General features: G+C 44.7%; 1 protein-coding gene across 1 annotated transcript in view; it reads left to right on the forward strand.

Annotated features, from left to right (window-relative positions):
- Window positions 1–418: 418 nt before the first annotated feature.
- Window positions 419–13,844, forward strand: part of LOC142750268 (voltage-gated potassium channel subunit beta-3) — a 47,963-nt gene continuing 34,537 nt past the window's right edge. Inside the window, exons 1-2 of the mRNA XM_075859241.1 lie at window positions 419–1,188; window positions 8,337–8,380. Coding sequence (XP_075715356.1) covers window positions 968–1,188; window positions 8,337–8,380 — 265 coding nt within the window. The 5' untranslated portion in view covers window positions 419–967. The remainder of the gene's footprint in view (window positions 1,189–8,336; window positions 8,381–13,844) is intronic.

Below are 13,844 nucleotides of genomic sequence, written 5' to 3' on the forward strand. Positions count from 1 at the left end.
CCGGTACCTGCAGAGCATCAGAGTCTTAACAATCTTGCTTACTTGGTTCTTTAAGGGCATAATGGTCTATATACCCCTAACCTTGTGTCTTTACCACCTCCTCAGCCTGGTACCTGCAGAGCATCAGAGACTTAACAAACTCACTTACTCGGTTCTATTTTATTTTGCCATTGCCCTGCAGAGCATCACTATACCCCCAGCACCGCAGAGTCCTAGTCTTCTCTTTTGTCATAGTCCTGCAGATGTTTACACACTGCCATTGACTAGAGGTTGCAGAACATCGCCTCCTTCACCCTTCCTTCCCCCTAATCCCATTTCCAGCCGGGCCAGGTTGGTGTATACCTCATTAGCACTATGTGGGATTGTGTACATAAAGTCTATGCATCCAGCATGTGAGTGGAATCGGGAGGAGGAGGAGCTCCTAGTAGCTGCATCAGTGCAGAGAGGGATGCGAGAGAAAGAGGAGCGGGGAGGGATGTGGGGTGCCCACTGGATAACTGCAGAGCTGTCCCACCACCGCACACAGGGCATCGTCTCCACACTTCCATCATCCCCCTAAGTCCTCTGTAGTCATCAGCCCCACATTGATCTGCCCCCCTGGTCTTCATACCACTCTCCTCTCTGCCCAGACCCACGCAGCATCCTGACCCTCTCCATATCTCCTGCTGGACCACTCACTTTTTCATCTTCGACTTGTCCCTTCCCCCTCATCAGCCTCCCTTGTCTCTCCATCCCCCTCTGTCTCACTATCTTCATACCTCTCCTGTATCCAAACACATCTCCCCCCTCAGCATCCTCCTCTGTGTGGTCCTTCCTCATCCTCCTGCTGGTCTTCTGCCAGTTCCCCATCATTGTCCCTTCGGCTTTCTTTCCTGCATCTCCACCCCCCCCCTCCCAGCCCCTTCCCTTGACTGGTGTCCCCGAAGCCCCTTACTTCATCTAATCTTCCACCTCTCCTGCTCTCAATATGCAAGTTTCTTTTGCTTGCACAGAGCAGACATTAAGAAGTAGGACTAGTGAGGACCGTCTTTGCCCCAATCGCCCTTCTGGTGGGCAAAATGGGGGAAATGGGGGGCAGACAAAACAGCGCACACCCCCAATGGTGACAAAACACCATACTCAGGTGCTCCCCCTTCTCTCAAAAATCCTGCGCGAGTCTACTGGTAAATCTACCGGCATGAAATACAGGTAAGAGGAACTGATGATCCATGAGGACTATCACAGAGAAAACAATTCTATCTATCTATCTATCTATCTATCTATCTATCTATCTATCTATCTATCTATCTATCTATCTATCTATCTATCTATCTATCTATCTATCTAATACCTGAGCCAGGCCTAAGACATTCCTGAGCTACACCTGAATTTGACCTGACATACACCTGAGATATTTCTGATATACTGTCGAGTTAGTCCTGAGACACCTGAGCTAGATCTAAGATACCCCTTATCTAGTCCTGAGATACACCAAACTACTGCTGAGAAAAACCTGAGCTATTCCTTAGATACATCTGAGTTATTCCTCAGATATACCTGGGTTAGTCCTAAGATACACTAAACTACTGCTGAGATACATTTGATCTATTTCTGAGCTGTTCCTAAGTTTCTCTTGACATACACCCGATTTAGTCCTGACATACACCCGATTTAGTCCTGACATACACCTGAGTTGGTCCTAAGATATACTACACCACATCTGAGATACATTTCAGCTACTCCTAAGATGCAGCTGAGCTTCTTCTCACATACATCTGAGTTAATCCTAAAATACATCTGAGTAAGTCCTAAAATACACTTGTGCTATTCCTGAGATACACCTAAGCTAGCTAAGATGCACCTGTATACTGCTGAGATACTCCTGTTTATTGATGAGATACTCCTGTTTACTGCTGAGATACACCTGTATACTGCTAAGATACTGTTGTATACTGCTGAGATACACCTGTGTACTGTTGAGACACACTTGTATGCCAATGAGAAATGCCTGAATGCTTCTGAGATACATCTATATACTGCTTAGATACACCTGTTTACTGGTGAGATTTATTTTTGTACTGCTGAGATACACCTGTATACTGCTGAGATACACCTATATACAGCTGAGATACTCCTGTATACTGCTGAGATACACCTATATACTGCTGAGATATGCCTGTATCCTGTTGAGATACACCTGTATACTGCTGAGATACTCCTGTATACTGCTGAGATACTCCTGTATCCTGCTGATACACATGTATACTGCTGAGATACTCCTGTTTATTGCTGAGATACTCCTGTTTACTGCTGAGATACACCTGTGTACTGCTGAGATACACCTGTATGCCAATGAGAAATGCCTGAATGCTTCTGAGATACATCTATATACTGCTTAGATACACCTGTTTACCGCTGAGATTAATTTTTGTACATCTGAGATACACCTGTATACTGCTGAGATACACCTGTTTACTGCTAAGATACACCTGTGTACTGCTGAGATACTCCTGTGTACTGCTGAGATACATTTTTGTACTGCTAAGATACACCTGTGTACTGCTGAGATATGCCTTTATACTGCTGAGATATGCCTTTATACTGCTGAGATATGCCTTTATACTGCTGAGATACATCTGTATACTGTTTAGATACACCTGTATACTGCTGAGATACATCTTAGTTGTAGAGGCATGCAGATCTATAAAAGAAAAACTATAATTTAATTATTATGTTGGCACAATTTGCTAGGTGGGTATAACTGGTATGTGGGCAGAATTACTAAGTGGGCACAACTATATTACTATGCAAGTACAATTTCTAGGTGGCACTTAGGTGTGGGCACTGCTCTATGGACATTAGTCTTTTTTTTTTACATTAGATAACCCTTTTTAATTAAGTAACTGTAGATAACTGAGCTTGGGGGGGGGGGGATGCTCAGCAGCCACACTTACTGACCTCTGGTTACCCCACAGCCACACTTACTGACCTCTGGTTACCCCACAGCCACACTTACTGACCTCTGGTTACCCCATAGCCACGCTTACTGACCTCTGGTTACCCCACAGCCACACTTACTGACCTCTGGTTACCCCACAGCCACACTTACTGACCTCTGGTTACCCCATAGCCACGCTTACTGACCTCTGGTTACCCCACAGCCACACTTACTGGCCTCTGGTTAACCTGCAGCCACACTTACTGACCTCTAGGGGGGCCCACAGCCACACTTACTGAACTCTGGGGGGACCACAGCCACATTTACTGACCTCTGGGGGCCCACAGCCACACTTACTGAACTCTGGGGGGACCACAGCCACATTTACTGACCTCTGGGGGCCCCACTGTCACACTTACTGACCTCTGGGAGCACTGTAGCCAACACTTACTTACCTCTGGGGACCTCACAGCCACACTTACTGACCTCTGGAGACCCCGCAGCCACACTTACAGACCTCTGGGGACTCCACAGTCACACTCACTGACCTCTGGGGACCCCGTAGATACACTCACTGACCTCTGGGGACCCCGTAGCTACACTCACTGACCTCTGGGGACCCCGCAGTCATACTCACTGACCTCTGGCGACCCTACAGCCACTCTCACTGACCTCTAAGGACCCTGCACCCACACACACTGACCTCTGGGGACCCTGCAGTCCCACTCACTGACCTCTGGGGGCCCACAGTAACATGTACTGACCTCTGGGAGCCCCGCAGCCACAGACAATTTTTGTAATCGAGCCAAAACCCTAATATTTTTGAAAAAACAGACAAGAGTTGTGCCAAATCACTGCACTTACTAGATTGCAATGGAGAGGGCGGAGGGGATAAAATTTATTGGAGCCTGAGCTTAATGTACAAACCTGAAGTATACTGGTCATATGGAGGTATGTGAGGTTATATGGAGGCATACTGGTTATATGGAGGTATTTGTGGTTATATGGAAGTGAATTGGTTATATTGAAGTATGTGTGGTTATATGGAGGTATTCTGGTTATATGGAGGTGTGTGAGGTTACATGGAGGTATACTCGTTATATGGAGGTGTGTGAGGTTACATGGAGGTATACTGGTTATATGGAGATGTGTGAGGTTACATGGAGGTATACTGGTTATATGGAGGTGTGTGAGGTTATATGGAGGTATTCTGGTTATATGGAGGTGTGTGAGGTTACATGGAGGTATACTGGTTATATGGAGGTGTGTGAGGTTACATGGAGGTATACTGGTTATATGGTGGTGTGTGAGGTTACATGGAGGTATACTGGTTATATGGAGATGTGTGAGGTTACATGGAGGTATACTGGTTATATGGAGGTGTGTGAGGTTATATGGAGGTATTCTGGTTATATGGAGGTGTGTGAGGTTACATGGAGGTATACTGGTTATATGGTGGTGTGTGAGGTTACATGGAGGTATACTGGTTATATGGAGGTGTGTGAGGTTACATGGAGGTATACTGGTTATATGGTGGTGTGTGAGGTTACATGGAGGTATACTGGTTATATGAAGGTGTGTGAGGTTACATGGAGGTATACTGGTTATATGGAGGTGTGTGAGGTTACATGGAGGTATACTGGTTATATGGTGGTGTGTGAGGTTACATGGAGGTATACTCGTTATATGGAGGTGTGTGAGGTTACATGGAGGTATACTGGTTATATGGAAGTATGAGGTTACATGGAGGTATACTGGTTATATGGAAGTGTGTGAGGTTACATGGAGGTATACTGGTTATATGGAGGTGTGTGAGGTTACATGGAGGTATACTGGTTATATGGTGGTGTGTGAGGTTACATGGAGGTATACTGGTTATATGGAGATGTGTGAGGTTACATGGAGGTATACTGGTTATATGGAAGTGTGTGAGGTTACATGAAGGTATACTGGTTATATGGTGGTGTGTGAGGTTACATGGAGGTATACTGGTTATATGAAGGTGTGTGAGGTTACATGGAGGTATACTGGTTATATGGAGGTGTGTGAGGTTACATGGAGGTATACTGGTTATATGGAGGTGTGTGAGGTTACATGGATATATGGAGGTGGATGAGGTTATATGTAGGTATTCTGGTTATATGGAGGTGTGTGAGGTTACATGGAGGTATACTGGTTATATGAAGGTGTGTGAGGTTACATGGAGGTATACTGGTTATATGGAGGTGTGTGAGGTTACATGGAGGTATACTGGTTATATGGAAGTGTGTGAGGTTACATGGAGGTATACTGGTTATATGGAGGTGTGTGAGGTTACATGGAGGTATACTGGTTATATGGAGGTGTGTGAGGTTACATGGATATATGGAGGTGGATGAGGTTATATGTAGGTATTCTGGTTATATGGAGGTGTGTGAGGTCACATGGAGGTATACTGGTTATATGAAGGTGTGTGAGGTTACATGGAGGTATACTGGTTATATGGTGGTGTGTGAGGTTACATGGAGGTATACTGGTTATATGAAGGTGTGTGAGGTTACATGGAGGTATACTGGTTATATGGAGGTGTGTGAGGTTACATGGAGGTATACTGGTTATATGGAAGTGTGTGAGGTTACATGGAGGTATACTGGTTATATGGAGGTGTGTGAGGTTACATGGATATATGGAGGTGGATGAGGTTATATGTAGGTATTCTGGTTATATGGAGGTGTGTGAGGTTACATGGAGGTATACTGGTTATATGGAGGTGTGTGAGGTTACATGGAGGTATACTGGTTATATGGAAGTGTGTGAGGTTACATGGAGGTATACTGGTTATATGGAGGTGTGTGAGGTTACATGGATATATGGAGGTGGATGAGGTTATATGTAGGTATTCTGGTTATATGGAGGTGTGTGAGGTTACATGGAGGTATACTGGTTATATGAAGGTGTGTGAGGTTACATGGAGGTATACTGGTTATATGGAGGTGTGTGAGGTTACATGGAGGTATACTGGTTATATGGAAGTGTGTGAGGTTACATGGAGGTATACTGGTTATATGAAGGTGTGTGAGGTTACATGGAGGTATACTGGTTATATGGAGGTGTGTGAGGTTACATGGAGGTATACTGGTTATATGGTGGTGTGTGAGGTTACATGGAGGTATACTGGTTATATGGAAGTGTGTGAGGTTACATGGAGGTATACTGGTTATATGAAGGTGTGTGAGGTTACATGGAGGTATTCTGGTTATATGGAGGTGTGTGAGGTTACATGGAGGTATACTGGTTATATGGAAGTGTGTGAGGTTACATGGAGGTATACTGGTTATATGGAGGTGTGTGAGGTTACATGGATATATGGAGGTAGATGAGGTTATATGGAGGTATTCTGGTTATATGGAGATATACTGGTTATATGGAGGTGTGTGAGGTTACATGGAGGTATACTGGATATATGGAGGTGTATGAGGTTATATGGAGGTATACTGGATATATGGAGGTGTATGAGGTTATATGGAGGTATACTGGTTATATGGAGGTGTACTGGATATATGGAGGTGTATGAGGTTATATGGAGGTGTACTGGATATATGAAGGTGTGTACGGTTATATGGAAGTGTACTGGATATATGGTGATATATGAATTATAAGGAAGTGTGTGAGGTTATATGGAGGTATACTGGTTATATGGAGGTGTGTGAGGTTATATGGAGATATACTGGATATATGGATGTATGTGAGTTTATATGGAGGTGTACTGGTTATATGGTGATATACGGATTATAAGGATGTATGTTATACTGGTACATGAAAGTATTGGTTATATATTTGTGGTTATATGGAGATATATGGGTTATATGAAGATATGGGGTTATTTTGCGCTTTGCTGGTTATATGGATGTGTATGAGGTTATGTAGAGATATAATTTTGAGTGTTGGGGGCTTTTCTGTTACTGGAGAACACCTCCATCAGTAGGAGGTGTTGGCCGTGGTCCCGATTCCTTCCTTCGCTGTGTCTTTTGAAGGTGATAACAGGAAGTGGCAGCCATCACATGTGATATATGGTTTGTCACCTATGTCCATAAGGCTCCTGAATGGCGAATCTATCAAGTAATGCAGCAATAAAAGTCAGATGTCTCCTTCCAGGAGTCTGGAGAGAAGGCGATAACTTTCATTTCTCCTGTCCAGGTGTTGAGGCAACAAAGCCTCCCAACACCATCATTATGATTGACGGTATGACCTGTAACGTAGATTATTTATTCCAGAGGTAAGGGGCCTTGGTTGTCCTAAGACATCTTCTCCTGTTCATACATCTGGAGGTTCCTCAGGCCATTTGGACAGATTTGATGTCTTTTCTTCATACGTGGTACTCTTAGGTAGCATTGGTGTCCTCTTTACTTCTCTTGTAAATCCCATTTTTGTCCGATCTCCTTATTATTGTTGTGAAGTCTGACCTTAGCTGAGGTTGAATTCTGAGGTTGGAGAGTGGAGATTTATTTAAAGGGGTTGTCTCACCATGACAGCCCCTGTCCATAAGCCCTATTAGAGCATATGAACATCATAAATGGGGGTCTTCAGCACGGGATGCCACTCTGTGGGCCAGAACAGAGATGCCCCCACTCTGGTGGTCCCGGCGCATCCAGGAATCACATATATGGCCATGGAAATTGGATTGTATAAAGTAGACAGCCCCTTTAAAGGAACACTACGAGCAATATTGTGATATGCTTGAGGAGGCGTGGCATGACACAATTCTCTATTTAATGTTTTTTTATTTCCTGTGTCATGCTCCTCCCCCTCAGGCTCTACCCTAGGCATCAGCAGAGTATCAGCTTTGCCAGGAGTGTTCTTTTAATGGACATTCCAACACCATAGAATCATAGAACCTAATGGTCTGAAGTGAGGACGGGTTATGATTTCTGACGATGAGTTCTTAGCTAGGAGTCCCCAGGACCGTCGTACAATGAAGGGTTAAGTTATGATAGGGAGTAATAAATAACGTAAATTGCAGTCAATGAATCTTTAATGGGGTAAATTAATTTAAATAAAACTATTAAACAGAGATCACATTATAAATAGACCGAGTCATGGGGAATGAAATGGGATCATTATTGTAGAGGGTCCTGGAAATGAGGGGAAAAGGGTCCCCAAATATAGTAACCGATAGTGTTCCCATATTACAGCACGGATTTCACATTCATCACCGCTTCTTTATAAGCCCAGGAGGCTCTTCTACTACAGCCCACAATCTGCCGATAGATATCTAACAGGAGAATTTATTATCACAACCCCCAACTGCCAACAGAAAACAGACAAGTGAATCATGTACCCAATCCCAAAATCTATCTATCTATCCATCTATCTATCTCATATATGTCTATCTATCCTGGCACACTGTCGACACATTAAAAATCTTCTCTTTTTTTACCAGGAATCTAGGAAAGTCTGGATTACGTGTCTCATGTCTAGGATTAGGTAAGTGTATGTATATATAATGTATTAAACTGGATATGAATATAAACCTTTGTGCTGTGCTGCAGATTCCATAGTAACAATGAGCTACAAAATGCAAGATGGCAATAAAAAAAAGCCACCGAAGTAAGCAATAATGCAGCTTGAAATCAGGTTGACAGATACAGCCCTACACTTTCAGCCTATCAATTATAAGAGGTCACAGGACATTGTTTCCTGTAGTCAAATCCTTAAAGGGGTTGTCATGCTTAGGCCCCATGCACACGACCGTATTTTTGTCCACCCGTAAATGCTGGCGTAAATACGGGTCCTTGGTCACACGTATTCGACCCGTATTACACCAGTATTAACGGACCCGTGCCCGTAAATACGGGTCCGGTGTCACCCATATTCCACCCGTATTTACGGGCACGTTTTTGGCTGCAAAATTACACTGCAGTAATCGGCAGCCCCTTCTCTCTGTCAGTGCAGGATAAAGAGAAGGGACAGCCCTTTCCGTAATAAAAGTAAAAGACATTCATACTTACCTGGCCGTTGTCTTGGTGACGCGTCCCTCTCTTGACCTCCAGCCCGACCTCCCTGGATGACGCGGCAGTCCATGTGACCGCTGCAGCCAGTGATTGGCCTGTGATTGGCTGCAGCGGTCACATGGGCTGTAATGTCATCCCAGGAGGCCGGACTGGAGGAAGAAGCAGGGAGTTCTGGGTAAGTATGAACGTCTTTTTTTTTTTTACAGCTTTATCTATATTGTGATCGGTAGCCACTGTCACGGGTGCTAAAACAGTTACTGCCGATCGTTTAACTCTTTTAGCACCCTGGACAGTGACTATTTACTGACGTCGCCTAGCAACGCTCCCGTAATTACGGGTGCACACACGTAGCCACCTGTAATTACGGGAGCCCCATAGACTTCTATGGGCTGCCCGTGCCGTAATTACGGCCTGAAATAGGACATGTTCTATCTTTTTCAACGGCACGGGCACCTTCCCGTAAGCATACGGGGAGTTACCCGTGGCCAATAGAAGTCTATGGGCCCGTAATTACGGCCCGTAATTACGGGAGTTTTTACGGTCGTGTGCATGGGGCCTTAGAAAACCCATATTCATACACCCTATTAGTAAATTCTGATATAATAGAGGGGGTCCTATGTTCAGGATCCTCATCTCTCGACCAGAGTGGAGATTGTCTTCAAAGAACATCTCTCATCGAAGGAGGACCAGTCCAGTCCTGCATTACACAGACAATCCATTGATATGAATGGACACTGTGTAATGCTTTATTCCCCCTCTGGTGGTGCTGCAGGAAAATGTAGCACTTACTGCCAGGTTTCCCCACAGATTACAGCTGATCAATGGAGGCCCCTTATCTTATTGTCAAGGGAGCCTTCCAACAAGTAGTGATTGTCCAAAGCAGAGAAGTCTCAGGCACTAGTTCTACTTCATAGGGCATCATACATATGCAACAGGAGCCTGTCGTGGTGACTTGGACCCTTTAAAGTTGTGGTGCCCACTCTAAGGGCCACTTAGGACTTATTCACTTTTTCCTTGTTCTGCACCTAGATTTGTTCTTGACTTAGCAAGTAGTGAGCCTACACCTAAGAATATCAAGCATTCAATCCAGTCTTATATTCCAAAATCTAAATCACTCTTCTCTTCATAAGTAAAATGGCTTTCCAGAGCTTTAAGTACTGCTAGGAAGACTCATGAAGCACCATCTAGCTCAGCAGGTCTTTCCATGGAGTAGATGACATGACCCTGATATCCATAGATTAATTTGTTGGTTGGCATGTGAGACATCTGCCATTCTTGGGTGGTCAGCAATATCTCTTAGAGGTTATCGGTGATGTTTGAGCTGTGAAGGACAACCTTGCCTTTTCTCATAGCGATTTTCCAACATATATCAACAAAACATGACTATTCGAACAATGGTGCCACCCAGTATGATCCTCAAGGCGGTTTCTGTCCCATGTTTGCTAACATTGTGGTGTGGAGAGGAAGAAATTTGAGCTGATTCATACCTCCCATGATGGAGGAGGATGAGCCTTACTTGATCTGGGCCCACCATAACCTCTGGTCTTACATTGACCGTACATACACCCTTCACAGAGGTGCAATATATAAACATAATGACTGTTGTAAATAATATGATGACAGGTCATCAGGGGTCTTTGTATTTACGTACGCGAGTGGTCATCGACTTTCCTATAAACGCTCTGTCCACAATTTTATGTTACACCCGGGAAAGTATTGACGCCTAAGAATAAAACAACCCTTCTACATAGAGCTGTAAGATTTCTGTTTTGCTGACTACTGCATTTTATGGTCCAGCAGTATTGCGACTCGGCAGCCCCCGATGGATGATTGATGAGATTCCCGGCAGAGCAGATCCCTCTCCCCATCAACAAAGAACAATGGTTTATTAAATATGATTGATCAACATTCAAAAATGGTCAATAAGAATTTATGATTATCATAGTAGTTATAACCACACGTTAAAGCCACAATTGCAGTACGACAGTCTTCATATAGTGCCAGTCCTTGCCCGGTGTCACTATTCATAGGTCACCCGCCCCGGGTGTTACAATTTAGTCTCTGGGGTAAAGATCAACGTCTTGCAGGTTGACAACTTTTTCTTATTTTTTATGAATGTATTTTCACCATAACGATCTATTTTTCAGCATCCATTGTCTGAAATAGTAAAATTTGTTGATCTGAGAATCTGAAAAATTGCAAATTTTCAGTGTTTGGCTTAAGTTTTAGGGGCCACAGCTGTGGTACCAGAAGGGGGCAAGTGTTAGGCCGGATTTACATGAGCGTGTGCGTTTTGCGCACACAAAAAAACGTGGCGTTTTGCGTGGGCAAAAGGCACTTAACAGCTCCGTGTGTTATCACATAGGATGTGCGGCTGCAAGATTTTCTCGCAGCCGCCATCATTATGACACTCCGTTTGGATGTTTGTAAACAGAAAAGCACGTGGTGCTTTTCTGTTTACATTCAGTTTGACAGCTGTTGCGCGAATCACGCTGTTCGCATGGAAGTGCTTCCGTGTGGTGCGCGTGATTTTCACGTACCCATTGACTTCAGTGGGTGCGTGATGCGCGAAAAATGCACAAATATAGGACATGTCGTGAGTTTTACGCAACGGACTCACGCTGCGCAAAAATCACGGACTGTCTGCACGGCCCCATAGACTTACATAGGTCTGTGCGACCAGCGTGAAAATCACGCTCGTTGCACGGACGTATTGCACGTTCGTGTAAATATGCCAGAGGCGTAGCTAGGTTCTCCTGCACCCGGGGCAAAGATTCAGATTAGCGCCCCCCCCCAACTTATTTCCCGACATCTCCTTCCCCCTCGCCATGTTTACTTTCCCTACCAATCAAGGACGTGTAATTTTTTTTCACAATTTTTTAAATGTAACGCGAGTATAAAAGTATTTCTACATTTTACAAGCGATATAGTTCTATAATGTAATTAACATAAAAACAAATTAAAGAGGCCACACACAGCCCCCTGTAGATGGTGCCACACACAGCCCCTCTCTTGTAGATAGCGCACACACAGCCCCCTTATAAATAGTGCCACACACAGCCCGCTGCCCCTTTGGAATTAGCGCCACACTCCCCCCCCCCATTGTAAATAGTGCCACATTCCCCCCCTTTTAAATAGCGCCACACTCCCCCCCCCTTGTAAATAGCGCCACACTCCCCCCCTTGTACTTAGCGCCACACTGTGAACAGACCGGTGAGCGGTAGCCTACCGCTACCACTCTCCGCTCTGCCTGGTGTGACTTACCGGAGGAGCCGAGGAGGTCATATGGCGCAGGTAGCGGCGGAGTTCCTTCTGACTAGGATTGGTGACAGCCAGGGCCGGCCTTAGCTTGGATGGCGCCCTGTGCGGGACTCTCTATTGCCGCCCCCCCCCTACACAAACCAAAAATTAACCACATATATGGACACGCTGGAACATATATACTGTACATACATAAAGACAGATATTTAGACATACAGGCAAATATACATACACACATCTGGAATATATACATACAGGTAAATATATAGACGTACAGACACATATACGCACACACACCGGCAGATAAATACACAGACAGGAACATATGCAAATACATAAAAGGCACATATATACAAACACAAAGACACATTCACAAATAGACCCATATATACGCACACAGGCACATATATACACAGCACAGATAATGTAGTAGATGTTACCTGCAGTCCTATATAACAACACAGATAACACAGTGATAACTCTCTGAGTACAGATAATGTAGCAGATGTTACCTGCAGTCCTATGTAACACTACAGATAACACAGTGATAACTCTCTTAGTACAGATAATGTAGTAGTGTTGCCTGCAGTCCTATGTAAAACCACAGATAACACAGTGATAATTCTCTGAGTACACATAATGTAGTTATGTCACCTGAAGTCCTATGTAACACCACAGACAACACAGTGATAACTCTCTGAGTACAGATAATGTAGTTATGTCACCTGAAGTCCTATGTAACACCACAGATAACACAGTGATAACTCTCTGAGTACAGATAATGTAGTAGATGTAAGAGACACACAAACACACACACACACACACACACACACTAGAACATATACACATACAAACACAGAGACACAAACTGTATACACACTACACACACATATACACACAGACACTCACCATGTCTCCTTGCTGACAGCATCACAGGTCAGGACGGGCTGTGGGCGGAGCTTCCTCTCTGCTTCTCAGCGTGTGTAACAGCAGAGCACAGAGTAGAGGCAGAGCTGGAAGGCTGCAGCACGGGAGTGGACCTGTCCCCTGACCTGAGTCATCTGACCTCATGTCACTGACGTGAGGTCAGGTGACAGGTAAGGTGACTGGACTGGTCCACTCCCTGGCCGTCACAGACCCCAGTCAGAACGCCGTAATTTCCTGGCTCTTCCTAAAGCTGCTGCAGGTGACATACGGGGCGCCTATCAGCAGCGATCAGCTGCTCTTCGGCGCCCCCTCTTCCCTACCACCTAGTTGCGCCCGGGGCACATGCCCCGCCTGCCCGTCCCTAGCTACGCCCCTGAATAAGCCCAAAGTTTGAGTACAGTAACAAGGCAGAACTCCCTATTCATAGCATCCTGGAGAAACAAAGGCATAACTCGAAGCTTCTGGGCCCCAATGAAAACTCTGTAACAGACCCAAACTAATTATTTTGTGCTATTTAAAGCACTTGCGTCCCCTTTTGTGGCATAGGTTTTTTGGGCCCCCTGAAGCAGCGTCGGATTGGGGTTCCTTGGGCCCACCAGTAGAGATGATTCTGAGGGCCCACCCTCCATCTATATAGAACATGTACATGTCTACTTTTCATTTCATCATAGTCCTTGTTCTTATGTTCTTGCACACAGGACATATCATCAATAAGGTCTCTTAGGTAATTTGTGAATAATCCCATAAGT

The sequence above is a fragment of the Rhinoderma darwinii genome, chromosome 3, assembly GCF_050947455.1.
Source record: "Rhinoderma darwinii isolate aRhiDar2 chromosome 3, aRhiDar2.hap1, whole genome shotgun sequence".
Classification (NCBI taxonomy): domain Eukaryota; kingdom Metazoa; phylum Chordata; class Amphibia; order Anura; family Rhinodermatidae; genus Rhinoderma; species Rhinoderma darwinii.